The sequence below is a fragment of the Panicum hallii genome, chromosome 9, assembly GCF_002211085.1.
Source record: "Panicum hallii strain FIL2 chromosome 9, PHallii_v3.1, whole genome shotgun sequence".
NCBI classification, from domain to species: domain Eukaryota; kingdom Viridiplantae; phylum Streptophyta; class Magnoliopsida; order Poales; family Poaceae; genus Panicum; species Panicum hallii.
Window position 1 is genome coordinate 4506433 of NC_038050.1, and position 24567 is coordinate 4530999.

At 47.5% G+C, this 24567-nt stretch overlaps 4 protein-coding genes across 10 annotated transcripts; 3 read left to right on the plus strand and 1 right to left on the minus strand.

The window, feature by feature from the left end:
- The first annotated feature begins 2100 nt into the window (after positions 1–2100).
- Positions 2101–4216, plus strand: LOC112877144. 2 transcript variants are annotated; one of them, XM_025941352.1, is made up of 3 exons: positions 2101–2479; positions 2844–2970; positions 3060–4216. In XM_025941352.1, the coding sequence occupies exons 2-3, from the start codon at positions 2884–2886 to the stop codon at positions 3642–3644; spliced, it is 672 nt and encodes a 223-aa protein (XP_025797137.1). In that variant the 5' UTR covers positions 2101–2479; positions 2844–2883; the 3' UTR covers positions 3645–4216. The 2 variants fall into 2 exon arrangements, with proteins under 2 accessions (XP_025797137.1, XP_025797138.1); XM_025941353.1 differs by lacking the exon at positions 2101–2479 and adding an exon at positions 2486–2624.
- Positions 4217–4650: 434 nt separating this feature from the next.
- LOC112878212 (casein kinase II subunit alpha-2) lies at positions 4651–10464 on the plus strand. The gene is made up of 10 exons (XM_025942645.1): positions 4651–5028; positions 6508–6637; positions 6784–6978; positions 7467–7624; positions 8051–8141; positions 8266–8331; positions 9241–9323; positions 9402–9465; positions 9542–9610; positions 10035–10464. The coding sequence occupies exons 1-10, from the start codon at positions 4793–4795 to the stop codon at positions 10092–10094; spliced, it is 1152 nt and encodes a 383-aa protein (XP_025798430.1). The 5' UTR covers positions 4651–4792; the 3' UTR covers positions 10095–10464.
- A 294-nt stretch (positions 10465–10758) lies between these two features.
- LOC112878211 (probable prolyl 4-hydroxylase 9) lies at positions 10759–19416 on the minus strand. 6 transcript variants are annotated; one of them, XM_025942644.1, is made up of 10 exons: positions 16197–16575; positions 16041–16123; positions 14859–15691; positions 14654–14767; positions 13497–13654; positions 13052–13154; positions 11831–11926; positions 11424–11489; positions 11235–11354; positions 10759–11012 (listed from the first exon to the last, which is right to left on the minus strand). In XM_025942644.1, the coding sequence occupies exons 3-10, from the start codon at positions 15003–15005 to the stop codon at positions 10932–10934; spliced, it is 885 nt and encodes a 294-aa protein (XP_025798429.1). In that variant the 5' UTR covers positions 15006–15691; positions 16041–16123; positions 16197–16575; the 3' UTR covers positions 10759–10931. The 6 variants fall into 6 exon arrangements, 1 of the variants encoding a protein (XP_025798429.1); XR_003225655.1 differs by lacking the exons at positions 10759–11012; positions 11235–11354; positions 11424–11489; ... (2 more) ...; positions 13497–13654; positions 14654–14767 and adding exons at positions 16699–16784; positions 16910–17044; positions 17599–17684; positions 17896–18762; positions 18996–19416 and having other exon boundaries at positions 15282–15691; positions 16197–16274; XR_003225656.1 differs by lacking the exons at positions 10759–11012; positions 11235–11354; positions 11424–11489; ... (3 more) ...; positions 14654–14767; positions 16197–16575 and adding exons at positions 16699–16784; positions 16910–17044; positions 17599–17684; positions 17896–18762; positions 18996–19416 and having other exon boundaries at positions 15282–15691.
- A 1955-nt stretch (positions 19417–21371) lies between these two features.
- On the plus strand, positions 21372–24033 carry LOC112878283 (subtilisin-like protease SBT1.7). The gene has a single exon (XM_025942730.1). The coding sequence runs from the start codon at positions 21614–21616 to the stop codon at positions 23900–23902; it is 2289 nt and encodes a 762-aa protein (XP_025798515.1). The 5' UTR covers positions 21372–21613; the 3' UTR covers positions 23903–24033.
- The last annotated feature ends 534 nt before the right edge of the window (positions 24034–24567 follow it).

The window sequence follows — 24567 nt, forward strand, 5'->3', positions numbered from 1 at the left end:
GTTTGTGCGTGATGAACGGCGCAATGATGCGCACTGAATTCATGAGCGAGGCAGCTAGCACGTATAAAAGAGAGGGAGCCTTTCGCGCCCGGCTATTACATGCCAAAGTGATGACTTGTTTCCTCTCAAAGAGCTGTTACGGCGAAAGGAGGACACGGATGACAGCGGCTTTCACCCCTTTCCACAAACTTTCTGCCGTTTTGCTCCTTTTGATCACCTTCTTTAAGCTTGTCAACCTTCCATTTTCCTTTCCGCAGGGTTTTTTCCAGTCAATGCTTGTCGCCATGATGGATCCTCTACGAGAGTAGCTGTAGTGGATAATGCTAGAAAATTGTTGAGATCAACGTGCAGTGCATGCTTGTTCATCTTATAACTCAAGCTAAATAAGTTCAGTTTTTCTTCATAATATGTGTATTTATTTTTATCTACGATTTTATTGCCATACAATAATTTTATCATCAAGATATAGTTTTTGTAGACGATGTATCTATGACGTGATTACCTGTAAGGAGCGTAGAAGAATTTGTGGAGATGAACTATACGATCAGTATCAGGAAAGCCGCAAGAATTAGCACCACGCCAAGACATCACTGAGAATCTGCTCTGGCCCAGGACGACCGGGCCCATGGGCCGGTGGACTGATACCATGTGGGCCCGACGATGCAGCGGGCCCCGCCACCTGGCCCGGCTGCTGCTCCTTCCGCAGCAGCGCGTGCGCGGCTGTCGGCCGCCTCGGCCTCCGTTCTTCCACACCCCGTTCCCCACGCTCCACAGCGCCGCTGGCTGAAAAGACCATTTCTAACACAACACTGCTCTCTGCGCTCCAGAAGTGAACTGACATAAGCAAGGTTTGTTCTGTTAATCTATCGTTTTAAGCTATGCATCTGTTAAGCTATAGCATTATTAAACATATGCTTGCAACTTTCTGCAGGTGGCCGTCGCACTACTAGCCAACTGGGTGAAGCCTGCTTGCTAGCTAGTTGCTACAGATTAAAACACTGCAGGAGTGATCACTACTCAATACTCATCTCGGGCATTGTTTACTTGCTTCAATTCGCAAACTCTAACATGGTGCTGCCCTTTCAGCTCATCTTTTCTTGGAACCGCACTTGGGCATGGCTACCTCCTCTAGGCACCCTGCGTGACCGTGGAGTGAGTGACATGATGGACTGGTGGCTTCAAATGGGAAAGGCGCTTTTGCATGCTGTGTGTTAGTCCTTTTTAACACACAATTTGTCTGGTTCAGCACCCTTTTTCTTCTGCTAACACGCTAGATCATTAGCATCTAAAAAACACTAGATTACAAGCTTTGCTAGGGCAATTAGGGTAGGGGCATACCTCATGTCTGAGGAGGGGAGGAGGATGGAGGAACAGGTGGAACGGCAATGGCCGCTGGACCACCTTGCCTGCCCGGGTCCCCCATGGAGCTCTGACCAGAGAGTCCCGGTCCTTGATCCGAATCATGCATGGTGATGAACACTGAATGGTCCATGCCCCCGCCCTCCGATCCATGAGGAATTTGTACACCATGAAGGGTATCAAAATGTTCCTGGACTGCTTCTTGCACCATCATGGTCTTCTCACACTAAAAGCAGTCAAATTAGAGTCAATTGGCGTGCACTGAGAAGAAAATCTTGATCACTTGGGCCTTGGCTAATGCTGCACGTCATGCCCTGGCCCCATATGTCTTATTAACACAAAGCATCCAACGATCTGGGTTTGACATATTAACAGCTTCGAGCTGAAAGAGCATGGCAGTAAAAAACCTCTTTGTTCTGTCACTTGGATCATAATAGTGTACATTGGAGCTTCCCCCTGCTGTACCTACCAAACCCTAACTTCGAAATGAAAAACAGGTGCGGCGATAGAGAAAAGGACTGTCCGGTGTAAATGATTTAAAGCTTTTGTTGACGCCTTGTTGTATACACATTGAAAGAATAGAGGTCCACTGACGTATTGCTGTCGTCCAAAAGCTTATCTTCACCGTACATCCGGCTCCAAAAGCTTGCATTCATCACGCTTTTTACCGCAAACACCTTTACAGTAATTTTCTATTACAGCCGAATGATTACGCAAAGGCGCATGTAATTTAGGTGGTGGCCCATTTCTTAACCCGCAGCCTGTTTCCCTCTTGTTCCTGAACCGCTGCAGGAAGAACAGGGGCCACAGTGATGTGTGCTTTTATCGTTCGGCATGCCTAGTTAAAAATACGGCCACTGTGAAAGGAATCTTACATCATTCGTGTCTTGTCCCCTGCTGCTTTTTTTCTTCAGAGAGTTCAGAGAGAGGGAGGAGGATGAGCTGCATGCTCTCTTGCTCTGCTTGCGGAGTGGAGATGGATGTGTATAAAAGGGAAAGCCTGTGGGCTTTGGAGCCATACAATGATCAGGAACTGAGAGTGGCAAGAGCCAAGGAGTAGTTAGAGCTCAGTAGGATACAGTTAGTGAGTCACTTCTCTGACATCAAGCAGTTACGCTGGGTGAGGAATAAGCTCCTTCCTTTGGATTCCTTTCTGATTTGCTCATCAATTTTCAATGCCCTGTTCAATCATTTTTAAGCTTAGGAGTTGAGTTTGGCATGATGTTTTTATCCCTTTTCAGGCTTACCTAGCCTTCTCATTTGTAGTAAGCATATTTTGGATCAAGACATTCTGATAACAATCACACCTCTTTCAGTCTTCTATTTTCAGAAAGCTATCAGACATATTGTAGCCTTAGACTGCTGTTCAGTTTTTCTCTCCGTCGACCTTACTTTCTTTCCTCTGCATGTAGTGCTGCACTCAGTTCAAAGGCTTTCATTCTTACAGTTGCACAGTACTCACTTCTTGTCTGAATTCGGTTCAGGTTGGAAGAGAGAGATAGAGTAGAAGCGCACAATTCCACAATGCCCATGGAGCAAGTATTCAGGCACTGCGACAAAGATACGCTGAAGATGGCCATGCTGAAGCACGAACAGACTTTCAGACAGCAAGTAAGCACAAAGGCTTCATTCTCTCGAGCTTTCCAATTTGCTTATTGAGGACAATGCACTGATCAACATCTTGTCCCCTAACGTTGCAGGTTCACGAGCTCCATCGCTTATACAGGATCCAGAAACTTCTGATGCGAGACCTCAAGAGGGAGCTCAAGAGCCAGAGGAACCTGTCGACCTCCCCGAACGGCGGCTCCACCGAGCACAGCAGAGGCGCGCTCGGCATGTGCGCCTACGAGCACCGCTACGCCGCTCGCGGTCCTGGCGGCTACGTAGCAGTAACGACACCAACGCCCCGCACGGCGCTCAGCTTCGACGTTGTGGCGCCGGCCGTCGAGTACGTGCGGAGCGCGGAGGAGGAGGACGACGACGAGGCGGAGGAGGAGACCGACGACGACGCGGAGCTGGAGCTCACGCTGGCCGTGGGCGGCGGCGGGGCCAAGAAGAGGTACGGCGAGTACCCGTCCGGCGGGGAGAGCCTCTCGTCGTCGTCGACGGAATCCGACGTGCTCACCGCCTCCGCCCGCGAGTGGCGCCAGGCGCGCGGCACGCCGTACCACCAAAAGAGGAGGCCGGGCGCCGGGCTGGACGTGGTGCAGGCGGTGGAGGACGGCGTCGGGATGCAGGCGCCGCCGCCGCTGCTGTTCCACTGGCTCAGCCTCAAGATGGCATGACGCTACGAGAGGGGAATCAAAGAACGCATGTGTTGATTGCTGCGCCTAGTGTCAGGGTGTTGACTTGATACTGTTCTTCAGTTGAATGCTGCGTGGTCAGATCAAGTCTAGAAATCAATAATTGACTAGTCGTTCAGGAGGATGTAGGAGACACTTTCCAAAACGTAAGGAGACTGTAGGGACTTGCTTTTCAGATTAAGCTACGAGTGTGACTACCTTACTGCAAGTGCTTCTGGTCTTGTTGACGACAGTCAACAATACAAGGCGGCGAGAATGCAAGAGAATTCGGTAAAAACAATTGGACCTTGTGTGCTGCAAATTTCAGTGTGATGTTAATCGAATGGCTGATCCAAACCTGTGTACCCTGAAAGCTTCATCACATACAGATCAAAGCATGTGAAACATTGCTGCACGCCAACTCCTCGTATGTTCAGTTCACTGATGGGCTTCCTTTTCTTCTCTTGCTTGTGCTTCTTTATCGTCCCACATTCTTTCGTCTCCGACTCCGATTGCTACTCACCGTCGCGATAAATCGACATGCAAAATATGACATGCCATTGTAGGCGGGGCTTCCTTGCAGAGGAGCTGCAATCTGTACTAATCAATTAAATCCATTTGATTACTGCAAATAAAGAAAAGAAGACAAATGAACTGAACGGATACTCGCCTGCTTTGGGCCTTGGGCGGCTAGGACCGGCAGTTGCAGAGTCAGAATCGTCGGTGTGGTGCACGAGAACTGCGGGGCGTGCGGGAATTTGACTCCAGATACCGCTAGTTTTGGGCGAGAATAAATATTAGGAGTTGATTTTGGGATGTTGGAGCCTGTTCTATCCAAAATTCAGTTTCTAGAATGAATTTTGGGCACTCTTGAAGATGCGTCCTTGTATGAAAGCGTCACAGCAACAAGGCCCACGAAAGGGGAAAGTGGGGGCCCCACGTCAGCGAACAAATCTACCTGTCGCCGACGAAAAGCCAGCAGATTCCAGCGCCCGCCCGTCCCCCTCCTCTCACCCAGTCATCTCTATCTCCCCACACTTAAATTAAACAAACACAGCCCGACGAGAGATTCCGCCTCCACCTCGCCTCTCCCCCCTTCCGCCCGCCGAAACCCTAGCCCGTCACGCCTCGCCGCCGGCGATGGCCGCCGCATGATCGGTGCGCCGCCTTGGTACCGCCTGCCGACCGGCATCGCCAAGCCCGCCGCCGCCGCGGCCGTCGTCGTCGCTGCGCTCGCGTCCTCCTTCCTCGCCCTGCCGCGCCCGCGCGCCGCCTCGGTCGCCGCGGGATCCGGGCTCGTCATGTCGAAGGCGAGGGTCTACGCCGACATCAACGTCGTGCGCCCCAAGGAGTACTGGGACTACGAGGCGCTCACCGTCCAATGGGGGTAAGGCGCTAACGTCACGTCACGTCCTAATTCCACTTGACGCAGCTTGCACGTTCGCGGTTGAGCATGTGATCCGTATGTATCGCCGCTGGGATCGTTAGTACTGGGTGGCCTGCTTGGCTGCTTTTGGACTTCATCATGTGTTTGTCTGCATCAGAGGGGGGAGTTCCTCTTCACTACAAGGCATGGTTGAGCTGCATGATCTGTTTATCTGGTTTAGCAGGGTACAGATAGGGCTGTATGAAAATTTAGAAGGGGCAGAAGATTGAAATGGCAACAAATGTTGAGGCAATACCACAATAGAACCTTTATTTTTTTTGTAGACTAAAAAATACCCAACCTTCTTATAGCTGCATCATTTATCCAATTTTTTCACTAATCACTATTGACCATGTACCAACGTGCATTGTTTATCTCTATCAGGACAATTTAATTCCTTTGGCTATTTTTTCTGGTTGGTTGAGGTGCATATTACCTTTAGTCATTGTAGTAATGTCTTACTATTATCGAATTCTTTTTTGTTGATCTGCCATAGCTAACCTTTTGGTGGCTTCCAGTATAAGTGGATCACCCTTTTCTTAACTAAGTCCTAGCGTTTAAAGAAACAGAGGCCAAATTTTGTTGGATCTCAATTTCGGTCTTAGGATGAAGCTAAAAATAGATCGTTTTGTTTGAAAATTAAAATTAGTGTATATTAAATGTTACTCTCATCTTTCTTGGTATTTGTCTGAGTTTAAACAATTTTCTTTTATATTAAGTCACATCTGAACTTTTCATCTGATTGAGAATCTGAGTTATGAGGATGGCCACACATCCAATTTATGCTGCAACACCTTATGTAACTACGAAAGGCATGTAGCTCATTTTCCCATCCATACTGGAAATCATATATGCCATGGCACCGAGTTGGTAGTTGATACTTGGTGGAATGCACTTTATTACTTAGTGACACCTGCGAAAGTACACAGTTTTTTCTCTTTATGCAGGCCTTCTGAAGTATGTTGTCAGTTATTTTTTTCTATGCTGTTTTTAGTTGGTAGTTGATACTTAGTGGAATGCACTTTATTGCTTACTGACACCTGAGAAAGCACACAGTTTTTTCTCTTGATGCAGACCTTCTGAAGTATGTTATCAGTTATTTTTTTTAATATGCTGTTTTCCTAGTCGGCGGTGAATTTTTAACAAGATGTCTTGATAAAAAACAACTGTGGCTACTTTGCTTTCTGTCTTGTCTCTTCTTTGGAAAGCTATAGACTATAGAGAAAAAGCAATTGCGTTTTCAGTACTTCATCACAACAATTTTAGTATAATTCATGTTTTCTATTTTTGAATGCAAATCTAAGTTTTTCCTTCGAATCTGCCCTTTTGGTTTGTTTACTTCTTTTTATTGATATTTCTCAAGCACAAAGAAGTATGTTACACCTTTTTGTATTTATATGGAGATAATGCTTTCCTAACTATTATGATGTCTCTTACCAGTGAGCAGGATGACTACGAAGTTGTCAGGAAAGTTGGAAGAGGTAAATATAGTGAGGTCTTTGAAGGCATCAATGTTAACAATAATGAGAAATGCATCATTAAGATCCTTAAGCCTGTCAAGAAAAAGAAGGTAATAAAGGAATATGTTGGCCATTCTCATAACATTTTTGTTCCATGTTCCCCCTTTTATGATAGGAGCTGAGTGCCCGAGCATTACTAACTAAATAGTCATATATATGCTGTATCTTTTAACATACCTTTCATATGTTTATGCAGATCAAAAGGGAGATCAAAATACTTCAGAATCTCTGTGGAGGTCCAAACATTATTAAACTGCTTGATATTGTCAGAGATCAGCATTCAAAGACCCCCAGCTTGATCTTTGAATATGTCAACAACACAGACTTCAAAGTTTTGTACCCCACATTGACAGATTATGACATCCGTTACTATATATACGAGCTACTCAAGGTTGCCATTAATATTTAACACATTGCACTTTAGATCTTACAATATTGTTCAAGATAGATACTTCCAGTTAGTTGCTTATTTACTTAAGTCCTACAAGACACAATTTCCTGGTACTATTTCGTAGTTTGATTATGTCACTCTGATTGCTTGAAATGCTTCCTCTACTCAGTTAGATACTTGTATGTGTTTCTGCCCTTGGATTTTTGAAAATACCATTTTACCAATTCATAATATTTATTGAAGTGCTGTTGTAAAAAATTAAATCATTGATGGGCATGGATTCATGTAATCTGGTTGATTATTTCTTGTTTTTAATGTTGCCAACTGAACTTTTTTTAAGAAAAATATTTTGCACTTTTATATTTCAACACCCACTTATTTGAAATATGAAGTGAGAGCACTGATGTGCCTCCTATGTTGAAGTGAACCCACTTATTTTCAACACCCACCTGTCTGCCCTTATTTCAATCTGTAATTTTTAATTCCAGGCTCTAGATTACTGCCATTCTCAAGGCATTATGCATCGAGATGTCAAGCCCCACAATGTAATGATAGACCATGAGCTTCGAAAACTTCGCTTGATAGACTGGGGCTTGGCTGAGTTCTATCATCCAGGCAAGGAATATAATGTCCGTGTTGCATCAAGGTAGGTGAAGAAATGAGCGAACATCTTGTTTACGTATGCTATCATATTCACAATTATATTGAATTCCATCCTTCTAATCATGTGCATTTTGTAAACATTGCAAGTTAAGAGCAGGACATGTTCACTTTGCTTTTTTTGTTGAATCTCCTGTTGACTCTTGAGTCTGTAAGCAGCATATGAACAAGTGATTCAATTGATTTGGCGTTCACTATATGTTTTGGTAGTGCTGAAATTTAAGCAAAAAAATCAATGAATCTTATCGAAATATAAGCAAATCAAGTGGATGCCATAAATGGCCATAGTTACTATGTATACTTTTATAGTAGCATCATATCAGTTAGCAAATCTCATCTAATTTTCACTAACAGTTCATGCTTTCTCTTTGACGTCTCACTTGGGCGTATTTTTTGTATCACATCGATTCAGGTATTTCAAGGGACCTGAACTTCTTGTTGATTTACAAGATTATGATTATTCTTTGGACATGTGGAGTCTTGGTTGCATGTTTGCTGGAATGGTATGTATGGCTATAAAAATGGTTTCCATAGGTTAATACTATATCTTGGACACAATGGGCATTGGCAATTAGTTAGTGACTGATAACTCAGCTTTTATATATGTGTCCTGATTGATGGCTGCAGATATTTCGCAAGGAACCGTTCTTCTATGGCCATGACAATCATGACCAACTTGTGAAGATTGCAAAGGTAAGCGCAAGTTTGATTCTTCATCCCACATGTCTCTGGGATAAAGTATTTGGACCTTTTGGTATTATAAGTGCTTCTCCAATTCGTGGTTTGATTGTTTTATTAGGACGAAGAAGCTTTCTGTTACGCAATTGACTTCTTACCTTGAAATCAATGTTACACCCTGCTGTTTCCCTTTTATAATTATAGTTGGTTTCGCAGAAGCTGATGTTCTTTAAGGAGTTGTATTTTTGTATCCAAAACTGCTACACATTAAAGCAATAGACGAGACAATAATTCACTAGTTTTTATTTTATAAATGGCATACTTGTTTTTGTAAAGTTATGTGTTTGGTATGTTCTTTATATGAAATAATTGTAAGGATGAAACTTGTGGGGGACAACTTGCATAATATAATATAAATGAGTTTAGTTATAGACCGGTATCAGATAAACCTTACACCATCATACTGACTCCCACTATATCTTAGCATGAAGCTTGCCTTATTTGTTCTCAATGGCATGTACCCAAATCGGCCAATTTGAAACTCTGGACTTAACTCCAGTCTGCAATGATGACAGCAAGTCTGTAACTGGTCTCCTGTGTCCTTGGTTTCATGTTATTGATCTTCTGAAAAAATGCACCAGAGCCATCTTTTTATTTGGGGTTTGCTTGAGCATTTTAGTATTGGAAAGCTGTAATGTTGGAATATTGTACCTCATGCATAATGCAGCGCTCAGCATCTGCCTGAGGTGATAGATGTCAAGTCACCGATTTATGTACACAAGGACTTCAAATATCTGAAAAGTCCTCAGGAAAGTTTAAAATAGCTTCGAATGTTTGTTTATTTAATGCTTATTTGGTATGCAGTAATAAGTATGAGATTGTCCAGCACAGTATCCAACTCTGCTACCTCCCATTAATTTTTAGGTGCTCGGAACAGATGGGCTGAATGCTTATTTGAACAAGTATCATATCGAGCTTGACCCTCAACTTGAAGCTCTTGTTGGAAGGTAAACTGCCGTTCTTTGAGATGTTGGATCCTTGTTATTTTGGATGAATTATAACCCTTCCATGTGTACCATATGCAGGCATAGTAGGAAACCCTGGTCAAAGTTTATTAATGCTGATAACCAACACCTAGTATCACCTGAGGTTTGTTAAGCGCTAGTAATTTATTGTTTCTAACTGTGGTTGTTGCTTAATATGTTTTTTTTTTGTATATTTGCAGGCCATAGATTTTCTGGACAAGCTCCTACGCTATGATCATCAAGATAGGCTTACTGCACGTGAAGCTATGGTAAGTCAGACAGATAATCTACCTTCGCAGATAACAGTTTTGCTTATTTAGATCTGTCCTGTTGAACATTTTCATGCTCTGTTTGTATTATACAAGTGATTAATTGAACATGCTCCTCTCTGGCTGCATAACTTCCGGTTATTTTATCTTGCAATTACATTACATTTTATCTGTGTTCAGTCTTCACATATTTTTCATTTTTCAGCAAAGTATTCCGTACTTTGACATTTTAACATAGTAATCTTGAAGCCATTTACATAGTATGAGAAGTACATCAGTTTGCATGCATGAAACTAGATATTTGATACTCAATCTCTTTCAGGTTTCTAGGAATAATATTGTATCTTCAAGTTGTAAAAAGAATAAATTTGTTATAAATTATGCTTGGATTGTTGCCTTAAATGCTCCACATGAATACTTGTAGGCACATCCCTACTTCGTCCAAGTGAGAGCCGCGGAGAACAGCAGGACACGACCACAATAATTATGGCGCGCACCCTTGGAATGGAGCTGAAACCACTATGGTGCACAACCTTCTTCCTTATTGAACATCGTCAGCTGAAACAAGGTTCACTAAGCATCTTGCTCCAGATATCTGCAGCATGACTCCATGTCAGTGGCAAAATAGTAGCCGCATCATGTGGGCGTCGATGGCAGAGATTGATAGTATCTTTAAGCTGGGGATCACCATGCATATAATCTTGTGTAACGGGAGATAAATTGTGTGTGGTCTAGACTAATTGAAGAGGACAGCTTTAACAATATTGCTTGTATTGTGGTGTGATATTGTGTATGCAATATTCATATTTATTTACTATGAATCTAAAAAAGCTAAATCGATCTACATTTTGAAACGGAGGGAGAGTAGTAGTGCCTTCTCCTTCTGTCATTAAATTGCTGGACGGTTAGTGAGCCTGACTTTTTCAATCAGCACTAAGTGGTGCTGCAGTTTGTAGTCCAATCCGTTATTTTACATTGAGAGATGCCAGAGTGATCTGAGCTCCTGAAGCCGAAGGCATGCCAATCCAGCGGGGAGCTATTATATATCACGACACGGTCCGAGGCGACTCCAACGGCCTACGCCTGGCCTCACCACACTACATTCGTACATACCGTGCAAACTTGGAAAACGAAAGGAGATTGTGAAATGTCATTTGCTGTAACGCTATAAGTATATATTGACACAATGCAAACAGAATAGTTATACTTTCTTTTCACCACTCCATCAATGTCCACGGCAATTGAACAAGTACAAAAATGGTTAGTATATGTGCGTATGATCTATCTTGGAGGGCGTCTTGACCCTTGTGCCTCTCAATCTCTAAACTATATTGCCTCTAATCCATTTTGTGGCGACCCATTTCTCACCCTTGATCACGGGGCAGCTACCATGAAGTGAAGTCTGCGACAGCAGTTCAAGCCCAAGTTAGCAGCACGAATTATCTGATGTTCAGATCTGGCATTTTTAACTGTATTCATTTTCATTGTGCAGATAATTTAGTGTTGCAAAGGAAAAGGAAAGGAATTTAGTGTATAGTGCAGATAAAAGAATGAACATGACTTCCTACTTGGTTTACACTAAAGAGAACGGAGCAGAGGGCCAACTTGATCGGCTAGCACATACCGGGTCAATGGTGCCATTTACCGCGAGGGAGTAAAACAAGAGTCCATCACCCTTCCTTGGTTTTACCTTTAGGCCAATGCACTTTTCATAATCATAGCCTATATTCATATTCTCCCAATTCTGCAAATTAGTACAGGATGCATTATAATCAGCTACCAAAAATATATAGAAAATTATATTGGCACTCACCTCATATGGGAACATTGTTTCTCCCCCTTCTTCGACATCCGTGAGATAAAGCAAGAAAGACGCCACCTGAGAAATTACATTTCAATAGTTCCTTAGTTATATTGTTTAATCAAATAATTTAACTCAAATCACTTGTCTCCATCATTCAAGTAGATTAACACATTTCTGAAAATCCAGTGTGCTTGTGAATGTGGGAAATCAAAGACAAAAGCAAATAGAAACCCAGGAGATAAAACTAGAGTACTTAAACATTTGCTATGTCAGATGTAGGATTCATGGGGGGAAATAGACATGCTATTAGTAGCTAGCACTTTCTAATGCCTTTCTTCTTTAAAGAGTAAAAATTCAATTTGCACATCACGATAAATGCTCAAGTTTGGCAGAACGCAAGCATAACTGCAACATACCCTTTGATTTTTTTGTGGACCATACTGGGCTGGGTCAAATGCATCATAATGTGAAGCATACCTTTGTCCAATCTCATACCGCAGGACATTAAAGGGCTGCAAGGTACCATAAAAGCAACGTCAATCAATGAAACATTATAAATGCTCATTTTTCATGCCTTTTTCTAGTAATTTCTGAATGATCCAAAAATTTGTGTCGGTTTCAATTGGGGCAAAACTCAACAGTTGCACAAAAGAATACAACACCAACAGATCAATATGAACATCTTTCCATCGAAGGGCAAATGACAAGGTGTACCATAGGGCACTACAAGTTCAAAATCCAAAACAAAAAGAATATAACATCCACAGATCAATATGAACATCTTTCCATGGAAGGGCAAACTACAAGGTGTAGCATAGGGTACTGCAAGGTCAAAAATCCAAAACCACAAACACTATACAAACTTCCCATTAAATCCTAAGGTGTAAACAATAAGATTATTTTTGAAATTACATTTGCATATGTCGAAGATAATACTTCCATTATGTATTAAGCAACTATCTATCCATATGCCAGGATAAAATCAGGAAAACACTAAAGCTGCAAAAGTTATGCTTCAAGAGAAACCCAGCATGCCATGATGGAACAATGTAGTTACTTTAGCAGCCAAAGTATGTGTTACGGTAGTGGGACAGGGATTAGAAGGCATAGGATAGAGGTGCACTGGCCACATTGTACTGCAGCGTGGATTGGATTAATTGTTTGTTAGGATAGAGATAAGTTAGATTGATTCAGTTAGGATATTTGCTTAGGCGTCAAGTTAGACGCCTTTATAGAAGAGACACCCTTGTATCAGTTGAAGTCAAGCAAGAGTATAAACCCTAAATAGTTCAGAGCCTCCAAGGGAGGGTGAACTGGTTTATCTTGTCCTAGTTCTATCTTCCATATCAGTATGATTGCACTTAGCAGATATAATAAAATCAACATCAATTATAACTTAGGCTTTTAGCTTGGGACCTTTTTTCCCCTTTAGATCAATATCTTGTTCTTTTACTTAATTATCTGTTGGTTTGTCCCTCAGTGTGCTGGTTCTCATCAGCAAAAAGAAAAAAATTGCTCAAGAAAAAGGAGTATAAAAAAGAAAGGGGCACATGCAGATTCCAAGATATATAAATTCTCTGTCCCAGGAACAATTGAGACACAAAATGTGCTATACAATTGCAAATATTATGTAGTACCTCCCCATGATTTCTGGGTATCATGGTAGCCCTTGCAATCTTCTTCTCAACTTCTGCAAGGGTTCCAGTTGGGTCTTCATTAGCACTGAGGAATGTTCCCGAACTGTTTGGCATAAGGAATCACTATTAGTTCAATGAGAGTCAGATGATGCCACCAAGGGTCCAACTATTTTCATGATTATGTGTGCAAGATAAATTGGGTCCCAAGCAGACTGAAAATATAGTTCATGAAAACTCGAAAGGTAAACAACACAAACATCTATCCGAGACTTGCTCCTAAAAACAGGCAGTTCTGAGATGAGTCAAATGACATTGCTCATTGCAGCAGAGGTACAATCCACCGAAAAAACTACTGCACAATCTCTCCACAGTAATATATGAGTACCAGTTGGTTAACCTATTTGGCTATTCCTTTTCTGAAGTTACTCTTTGACTGTAACGTTACCTTGTCCTGATTCCCTTGGTACTCTCTGCAGTTTCTCCTTTCCTCAGAGCTAATGTTGATGGTGCAAGTCTTTCCTTCGCATTTTTTACTATATTTTCACACTGTTCTGATGTCGCAAATTGTGGAAAGTACAATGCACGAGGGTGCCAGCTCAAAATCTGCCCAAGAGTTCAGAATACATTATAAAGCAGCTTTCATGGGTTGCCAACAGCCCAACATAACAACAAAGGGGAAAAAACAACTTCTGGTGAAGGTGAGGTTATGGTGTGAAATGTAACAGAAGACATGAAATTAGAAAAGTATTGAACTCTTACCCTACAAACAAGATGCACTAGAATATACATCCATGAGCAAAATGTGAGGTGCACAAATTATGTAATGGCGAGTAATCTAAGGTGTCTGAGTAAGTTGTTCACACAACATTAAATCAACATAGCCATTCTTTACCCAAAACAATTAACCTCAATGCAGCCAATCGCCAACACAATTGTACAACCATAAATATATCAGACACGCAACAGAACTAAAACACACGACATCCATTTATTGCAACAACATTTCCTGAGTATCAGGAACCTACATTAGCCATACGATGGCAGAAACACATGCACAATTTGGATTGGTGATGGTGCCTCAAAATTCTTAAATATTCTTAAATACCCACATCTTTTGCAAATTCTTCTTATGTCACACGCCTGCACAATCGTGCCAAATTCAAAATGCCAAGTTGCCAACCATGATTCCATCAACAAGCCCACGAGACCATGACACTTGCATGCATGCAACAGGCCCCGAACTGCACCACAATCACATGCTAGTTATCAGGGCATCACACCAAAACCATTGTACACAAGGTACCGTCCAAATTCGGGAAAATAAATGACACTGAAAAGTTAATTTCAGTGTTTCACCCCAAGTGGATTGTGGCATTGTGTGATATATCACAACAAACCACCCAACAGACCAATTGTGCCAGCCGAAGGAATGTAACCGCCAAAAGCAATCCATTCGCCACCTACCGTAAAATTCGCGAAGAACACTCGTGCACGCACCAAAGCCCCCTCGCCACGTCATGACATCACGCCGAACGCTGGCAAAACAATGGGCAAGCGACCTATATGCAGGGAACCGGGGACGGGTTCGGAGCGAGACATAACCTGGTATGGGATCAAGGACGGCGCAGCCTCGCCGGACTCGCCGTAGGGCATCTCGGGCAACGCCGCCTCCAGCAGCCGCTCCCTCGGCACCGGCATGTCCGCCTCCTCCGGATCCTGCACCGCAGCCAGCCCGCCCGGATCAGGAGCGGCGCAACAGGGCAGCGACAAATCGGAACGCGGTGTGCCGATGCTCGCCACCGCGTACCTGGGTGAAGAGGAGCGAGCCGAAGAAGCCGGCGAGGAAGAAGAGGGAGCAGGATAGGAGCACCACGGGTAGCCGCAGTCGCGTCCGCATCAGTCCCACGCCGCCGGGGCCTCCGCCGGAGGCCCTGATGACGCCACCTCCCTTCATTCCGCGTGCTCGCCGCCTCTCGTCTGCGTATGGGTCGGGGATCGGGAGGCGAGGACGATCCGGCAATGGGAGGAGAGGTTGCTCGCGACCTCGCGTCACGAGAGGAGGCGGGGGTCGTCTCCTCCGGGAATAGTCTGAATCTCTGATATGGAGCGAATAATTTTTTTGCTCGTCAGATGTCGGCGCACTGACGTGTGGGACCAACCAAACGAAAGACGGACGCGGCGCGCAACTACAGAACGTCACGTGTCTGCAGCTAATACAGGTCAGGTACGGTGGGCTCAAGCATCTTGTACTTGCTTGTTTAACAGTTGACAGTACAAACCCTCAAGCGGAATAAGAGTTTCTTATAAAAAAAAAGCGGAATAAGAGTTCAAGTACAGTATGACTAGATTTGATATCTTATATTTCTGTAATTTGCATGAAAAAAGACCAAATGATCGCTAAAGGGAGGTAACACAACCAGTGTTACATGGACACGGATGGGGTCCAGGTGTTCCATTCGGCACGCCAATTACCACTTTGAATCCGATATGGGTGAGGACTGAGGTCACACCAAATACCATTTGAAATCCGACATGTTCTTGTTTCCCAAAGCCATGGCTAACACATTGTTGGAGGCATAGAGCAGGCGAGCAGATTCAGGTGGTAACGGACCGAACAGACTTAGTTGCAGACTTGCAACCCTGCTCCAGGAAATGTAGATATATAGACAGTTAAAGAGTGCAAGGATTTCATCAACTGGAAATTAAATTCAGAGAGTCACCATAAAAGGCATAAACAACAGATCAGCATAGGCAGTAAACTCATCAAAAGGGAAAAAACACAAGGCATGTGCATATCAAATTATCAATCTACACGCAGGACAGTTCCAAACTATACCTTTCTGAGAACAGACACAGCTGCAGGTATAAAATGACTTACTTTTCAAAGTAGATAAAGCCCTACCAAAGTCATCGTGTAACGCACTAACAACCACCCCTTAGAAAAGTACCAGATAGCATGAAAGTAGTCTGAACTTGAACTGCACACTACCTGAAAACGTGGAAGACAGCTTGGCAACTTCATGTCCTATGTGCCCAAATTTATCAGGTACAACCTCCTCACGCTCCCTTAAGCTGCACAATTACAACAAACTTTTAGATGACAGACAAAGTTGTAGATCAGTAAGGTTTGAATTTAAATTCTTACAAGCATATATCAGATGTGCAATTTATCATTTGGCCAAAGTGGTGGATACCATCAGCTATGTAAAGTTACCTGCCACTCCTAAACCAGGTAAAAAAATTTCATAAACTGAATTAAAAGATGTTGAGATGTCTAGCTATCTTACAATCATAATCTCAGCTATGCCATCGCACGATCTGCAAATACTGCCGTCATGCTCTATGTCCAATGGGCGGCACTACAGCAGCCTCAGAAATATGCCCTTTCAGTTATCATTTAAAGAAAGCTGCATTATTTCCTAGCAAACTACAGTGCCACACTGACAAACAGCTGCTTCAAAGATGGGATGAAACAGAAACAAGGGGTGACTCTGACACCACAGCTTCAGGCAAGTTGGTAAAGCAAGATAATGGTTCCCAAACAAATTATTCTCATGGTGTTCTCATGTCAACTCCTTTCTTCTCCCCATTAATAATTCTTTTGAACAACTGAAGAATGTGAGACAATGGCAATTGCAGGAAGTTACTCATGTTCCATTGTCTTCTTCGAGCATCTTCAAGATCCAAAGACCTGTAAGCAAGAGCGACAAGATACATTGCTGGATGCAATCTCCTGCAATTTCAGATTGAAAATCTGAGTTAATGATAAAACTGTGGACCTTGTGCACAGCTGCACTGCACACAAAGATATCAACCAGACAAGCCAAATTGAGACAGTAAAATACTAGTAAACCTCACTTTTCAGAATGTTCATTGAAACCATCCCAATGTCTCTGAGATGGAATCGTCCTCCCTTTCTTGTCTCTCCCATATGTCTCGATGTACCACCCACCAGTGTCATGCATGTAACAACGAGGCTCAAAGAGCCAATACCTGCAAAAGAGGAACTGTATAAGAGCCGGACTGGTCGTTACAACCTTCCACAATGGTACTGGACAAGTCTCTTCATATTGAGATGAATTATGCATCAGATGTAATTGGTTGCATACAAAACTTGTTGTATCCCTTAAAGATCAAGGTAAACTTGAGTTTTTTTTTCATTGTCCGGAGTACTACTTTGGTTTTCTTTAATAAAAATGGATGGCCTATTACTCAAGTAAACATAATTTTCCAACAACAAGAAGCACATCCTCTCAGGTCCTTTAACCAGAAAGTCTAGGATCATTTGTCATTTTGTATTCACTTGATACAGGGATAGACTTAAAAAAATGTTGTTTTACATCCATGTCCTTGCCAATCACGTATGCAACACATCAAATTATTGTTGGGCTGCATTAGATCTTCTAATTTATCTAACCTAAAGGTTTCGTACTTAAGGCTTGTGCTCATACCATTGCTTCATCAAAATTTCAATCATATTTGGAAAGACTAATTTTCATGGTTTGATAAATACAGAAAAGAATGTGCACATAGAAAGGTAACTGTACCTGCTAGGTGGCAACCGAGCCCTACTACATCGACATTCACAGGGTGAAACTTTATTTCCAACTTGATACCAGTGCATGTGTTTAACCTGTGTAACATATGGATGCAGCAAACGTTCAACAAAATATGAGCCGAAAAGACTACTGTTGCACCATCATATGCTGTTCTATAACAATAAGCACCACTCTATATTACATGGGCATTTGAATAATATAAGCAAATTTTTACATATAACAATTTGCATAAGCTAGTCCATCCTGACATAATAAGTATTTGAGAAATGTGTTCATACTTCATACCATCAATGCCCTGTGTTTCATAATAACATGTGTCTTTATGCCACGATCATCGTAGACACAGCAAGATCCTTCCTCCCCAGTGGTGCCTAACCCAGTAATTGTGCCTAAGAGAAGATGCTCTTGCATTAAATCAGATGCATCCACATTTGGAACAAGATATACATGAATGTGATCATCCACGTCCGATTTGTCAATGCAATTGCACTTGGGGCTCCTAGTCGCAGTAGCCACTACTTTCCCACATATGTGCAACTCAATATCCTTGAAGGCATCTGATGAAGGAATATCATCTTCATGCCCCATCTCTTTATTGTGGGTATCAACCGGATTCATAGACACTTGATCTTTATTCGCATTTCTTGGAACATTTGCAGTAAACCCAGAAGCTCTAAAACCAGACTCTGTAAGCTTCTCGCGACAAGCATATGACAGCTCCTTGACACTATCGGCCACACTAACAATACCAAACAGATCACGGCCAGATACAAGGTGCAATAACTCAGACGTCTCATACACAGATCTCTCTTCCGCTTCAAAGCAATCAGGAAGGACATCCATGGACTCAACATCAGGGCCATAGTATGCAGCGTGGATTGCTGTGTACAGTTCACTTTCAAGCCTATCAAAATAACCTGAGCCAGTGGCAACCCGTTTCTTGGTAACGATGTCATCAATGGTAAGCCTATACCATTTCAGCCACTCAACAACATTGCTCTCTCTAGGTACCACAATGCCTGAGCCTGAACCACTTGGATAGACAAATTGAGATGGCCTAGGATGCTTCTGCACGATTCGCCTCTGCGATCGCAGGTAGCTATCGTAGTGAGCCCTTCTCTGTGAATCCGATAGGATCTGCAATACACAAGCCTGCTAATAAGCTGTTTCTCATGAAAAATTGTTTGAAGATCACGCAAGCTAAGAGTTAACTTGCTGGCCAACAAAATTAGCGGTGAAGCAATTATGATCGGTTGCCCCCTCAGTAACGAAATCACACGGTGAGTCGTAATTTCACTCAGAATCAATAGGTTAGTGGAATTGTGGTAAAATCAGAATGCCGAGAGTTACGGTTAAAGCTTATCAGTCAAATTTCGTTGAAATACCTCGTAGGCGGCGAGGATCTGAAGGAACCGTCGGGAACCAGCCGCGGCGGCGACGTCTGGGTGGGTCTCCTTCGCGAGGCGGTGGAAGGAGGCCTTGATCTCGGCGTTGGAACTGGTCTCCCCAACCCCGAGGACCTCGTAGGCGCTCTTCCCGGAGAGCTCCTCGTCCGCCGGGGCTGCGGTGCTCGCCGACCGGCCGCGCCACGCGATAGGAGGGAGGGCCGCCTCGCCGCCGCCGACGCGGGGGAGCAGGAGTCGCCGGAGCTCCGCCGCGCGAAGCGCCATTGAGTTCGCTGACGCTGCAGCTGCCGCTCCTGTCGAGTGGGCCCGAGTGACGTAGACACCGATGCAACGGCCGGCCTTCCAGTGCGGTGATGGATGCGAAGAGGAGAGAGGGGGAGGGAATACACCCACAGAAGACGACGACGTGGAGGCCTCAGATGCCACCGCCTGATGATTGCTCCTAACTCAGCTCTCTTCACGGGCCGGCCCAACATCATATTTGGGTCGCCACCGGGCCTAAAGCTGAATGAGTAATGGGCTAATAGCCGAAAGGGCAATATTTTCTTCCTATTTCTTAATGAGGTGGTTTTCTCGTTTTCTTTTTACCCATTGAGATGGCAGCAACTGATTGTGTACTATCAGTTTTCTGAAATTTAGGAGATTGAGAGAAGGCATTGCGCATACTGTATAGTGGATCACGCCGCTTGTCCACAGATCCTCCCGCGGACCGGTGGACGGCCCTAAAGCTCCCGGATTTCCTTCGCCGATGGCCATATCCACTCGCCGCCGGCAGCGACAAGAATCCACGTCCTGCGATGATCGATGCAGCTTTGCGCACGGTACGAGCACGCTCTGCCCTCGGCGACGAACTGTGCCGACCAGAGCACGTGTGCCCGCTGCCCACGTCGCGCGGAGAAAAGAAATGAGCAAAAGATGATACGCGAGCGGCGGCCGTGCCCATCGGGGCCCGAGCTCTGACCGCTCGCGTGACCCCTGCCTGCCTGCCTGCCCCCGTGCCCCGGCCCGGGCCACTCCTGGCCTGCACCTGCACGCTCGAGCAGTCACGGGCTCCAGCCGCTGTGGCGGCTCTGCGCCGTGCCGCCGTCCCCCCGCTCGGCCACTCCAATCTGACGCAACGCGAGTACGCGTCCCAACAAAGCTGGCGGCCCCCAGGAAGCGCAGAACCGAAAGGGATGACGCCGTGGTCCCCGCGCTCTCCGGCGTGGCGGCGTACCCGTGCTGTCCTTCGTACTGCCACCACTGCGGCAGCGCGTGTTCACACCCGAAAGAAAAGGAGCCCCGGGGCCGGGGTATCGGGTACGGGAGTCCGTGCTCGCGTATTCCGCGTCGATGGGTTACTGCAGCCGACATGCGAACGGGACGTCACCGTGAATGAATGCGCCGGTGACAGCGTCCAAGGTATGACGATTGACGAGCGAGGGTACAATTCAGTAATTACTGCAATATAATCCTAGCTTTCAGTATTTTACGTGCAAGATTACTAGTACTTTGGGATCCCCAACCCGGCAGCTCAACGGTCGACGGAACTCTTGGGGCCCACTGAACGTAAGCCCAATTAGCAGCCGGCCCACCTCAAGACCTCGGCCCTCGGGCCTACGAGCCAGCCAGCCAGCCGCTTTCTTCCTCCCTCCCTCCCTTCCACACCGCCGCTTCCGAAATTCCCGGTTCGGCGCGCGCCGCGCCGCGCACGTTCCGGGTGTGAACCGTCACGCGGCGAGGCCACAGCGCAAGCGCCTTTCGCCCGCTCTCGTCCTGGTCGATCCGGACGAGCGGTTGCTTCTGCAATCGTGGACTCGCGGTTGCGCTAGGCAACAACAATCCAACATGGGTTCGGCCGCAGACGTTGTTCTCTAGCTCGCTTGCGGCCATCCGTGCCGTCACCCGCGCCGATGACGGCTCACTCCGACGCCCACGGCAGGCGCCGCCACGCCGCCATCATCTCCGTCCGGCAGCAGCATCATTGCGAGACATCGCCACGCTAAAGATATCGTTTATCTATCTGAAAAGCTTCAAGAAATCATGCGGCGCGGATATCCGGAGGCGTTGCCGGAGAAACGGAAGAAGATCGCCGCCATGAACGGCGGAGATCGAGATCTTTTCTCTAACCCCGGGCATCAGTTTATGCCGTTTCTACCTGGTCCGGAGGCTCGGGGGCAGGGAGGAAGTTAACAATTCGGACATGATGGGCCGGCAACCGCCCTTGACCACTGCTGGACGGTGGGCCAGTAAACGCTTTCACGGTTCGCGAGCAGCATCTTTGGCTCCTTCCTTGGCTGGAACGGTCATGTGTTGGTGATGCCCAAGCCAAAAGATAAAAGCGGCCAGGCCATGTGCAGCCGCTCTCTCTCTCTCTCTCTCTCTCTCTCTCTCTCCCCTCCGTTCACCACCCCTCCCGTTCCATACCTTGCTGGCTTCCTCCTCCGGCCCTCCCCGTCAGATCGATCGTTGCTGGCTGCTGCTGAAGCACCGGTCCATCTGTTCCCCTTTGTCCTGTTGCAATCACTTCACCGCGTTCCTGATTCTATAAAGCCACTGCTCCGATCTACCTCAGTCTCACTGCCATCGCCACTCTTACCTTCACTCGCTCACTCACAATGTGGCGCCATGGCGAGAGATGCGTGATCTTTGCTGTGGCCGCCGCGGCCCTCTTGGCGGCGGCGGCGGCGGCCGCCGGCGGGCGAGACGACCGGCATACGTACATCGTCCACATGTCCCACTCGGCCATGCCGAATGATTTCGTGGAGCATGGGGAATGGTATGCCGCGTCACTGCAGGCGGTGTCGGAGGCGGCCACCGTGCTCTACACCTACGACACGCTCGTCCACGGCTACTCGGCGCGGCTGACGCGGGCGGAGGCCGAGGCGCTGGAGTCGCAGCCCGGCGTCCTCATCGTCAACCCGGAGGTGCGGTACGAGCTGCACACCACCCGGACGCCGGAGTTTCTGGGGCTCGACGGCACGGACGCGCTGTTCCCGCAGTCGAGCACCGGGAGCGACGTCATCATCGGGGTGCTCGACACCGGCGTGTGGCCGGAGAGGCCGAGCTACGACGACACGGGGTTCGGCCCCGTGCCGGCGGGCTGGAAGGGCGAGTGCGAGAAGGGGAACGACTTCAACGCCTCCGCGTGCAACAAGAAGCTCATCGGCGCGAGGTTCTTCCTGACGGGCTACGAGGCGGCCAAGGGCCCCGTCGACACGTCCAAGGAGTCGCGGTCGCCGAGGGACAACGACGGCCACGGGACTCACACCTCGAGCACGGCGGCCGGCGGCGCCGTCCAGGGCGCGGACCTGCTCGGGTACGCGTCCGGGACGGCCAAGGGCATGGCGCCCCGCGCGCGCGTGGCGACGTACAAGGTGTGCTGGGTCGGCGGGTGCTTCAGCTCCGACATCCTCAAGGCCATGGAGGTCGCGGTGACTGACGGCGTCGACGTGCTCTCCCTCTCCCTCGGCGGCGGCACCGCGGACTACTACCGCGACAGCATCGCCGTGGGCGCTTTCAGCGCCATGGAGAAGGGGATCTTTGTGTCCTGCTCGGCTGGCAATGCCGGTCCGGGCGCGGCGACGCTGTCGAACGGCGCGCCGTGGATCACCACCGTGGGCGCGGGGACCATCGACCGCGACTTCCCCGCCTATGTTACGCTCGGCAACGGCAAGAACTACACCGGCGTGTCCCTGTACAGCGGCAAGCCATTGCCCACCACGCCGGTGCCGTTGATCTACGCGGGGAACGCGTCGAACAGCAGTATGGGCCAGCTCTGCATGTCCGGCAGCCTCATCCCGGAGAAGGTCGCCGGCAAGATCGTCCTTTGCGACCGCGGCACCAATGCCAGGGTCCAGAAGGGCTTCATCGTCAAAGACGCCGGCGGCGCTGGCATGATTCTCGCCAACACCGCCGCGAACGGCGAGGAGCTTGTCGCAGACGCGCATATCCTCCCAGGCTCCGGCGTGGGGGAGAAGGCCGGCAACGCCATCAGGGACTACGCCATGTCCGATCCGGAGGCGACGGCCACCATTGTGTTCGCCGGCACCAAGGTCGGCATCCAGCCGTCTCCCGTGGTCGCGGCCTTCTCGTCGCGGGGGCCGAACACCGTGACGCCCAGCGTCCTGAAGCCGGACATCATCGCGCCCGGCGTGAACATTCTCGCGGCCTGGTCGGGGTCCGTCGGCCCCTCGGGGATCGCCGGCGACAGCCGCCGCGTCGGCTTCAACATCATCTCCGGCACGTCCATGTCGTGCCCGCACGTGAGCGGCCTCGCGGCGCTGCTCCGCGCGGCGCACCCGGAGTGGAGCCCGGCGGCCATCCGCTCGGCGCTGATGACGACGGCGTACACCGAGTACCCCAACGGCAACGGCATCCTGGACGTGGCCACCGGGCGCCCCGCGACGCCGCTGGACGTGGGCGCCGGCCACGTGGACCCCGGCAAGGCCGTCGACCCGGGCCTGGTGTACGACATCACCACCGCCGACTACGTCGACTTCCTGTGCGCCCTCAAATACGGCCCGATGCAGATCGCGACGCTGACGAAGCGGTCCTCCGACGGGTGCGCCGCCGACCGCACGTACGCGGAGAGCGCCCTCAACTACCCGTCCTTCGCCGTGACGTTCCCGGCCGGCGGCGGCACGGTGAAGCACACCCGCACCGTGACCAACGTGGGCCCGCCCGGCACGTACAAGGTGGCCGCCAGCGCCGCCGCGGGCGGCACCCCGGTGGCGGTGTCCGTGGAGCCGTCGACGCTGAGCTTCAGCAAGGCCGGCGAGAAGCGGAGCTACACGGTGAGCTTCGCGGCGCCCGCGAAGCCGTCGGGCACCAACGGGTTCGGGCGGCTCGTCTGGTCCAGCGACCACCACGTGGTCGCCAGCCCGATCGCGGCGACATGGAACTAGACCGCGGCCGTAGCAGCTTAGCAAAAAAACGTCCTAGATCGAGCGAGATGGCAACGAATCAAAAAGAGCGAGCGCCATTCTCGAACGCGAGAGGAGAGATGGTGGATGTCGCCGAGGAGTGTTGTATCAGTCGATTAGCGTGGCGATCTTCATCGCTTGCTTCGCCGCTCCGGTGTGTAAGCTGCCGGTGTAGTAATCTGTAACTGACCCGATCGTGGTGAAGCAGCAATGAAGCAAAAATATCGCACTGTATTTAGCTGCTCTGCTCTAAACGACTGCGACTGATACTCCAAATCGATGCCTCTGCTGACCTGTCTGCGATTTGTCACTGTTTCATATTCGATCGTGCTTCCTGCCAAACACGTTGCTCAACCCCCACTGACACTCACCATATCCCCCTCCAAGTTGCGGAATCTGAGAATAGGATACTCCAGCTCGCCGACGGTGGTCGGTCTTAGGTGGACTGCAGCTCTTGATTCCTAGATTAGCAAACCATTCGGGCAGGAGTGAACCATACGCAAAAGAAGACAGATCCCCTCTCTCCAAATTGTCAAGTGCAGGGGACGAGTACAACGAGCCTGCTACAAGTCAACATCATCTAAAAGGAGCAAAAAAAAATCTCCCGATCCGTCAGGGCCATTGAATTCCGCGCCGCGTACGCGTCA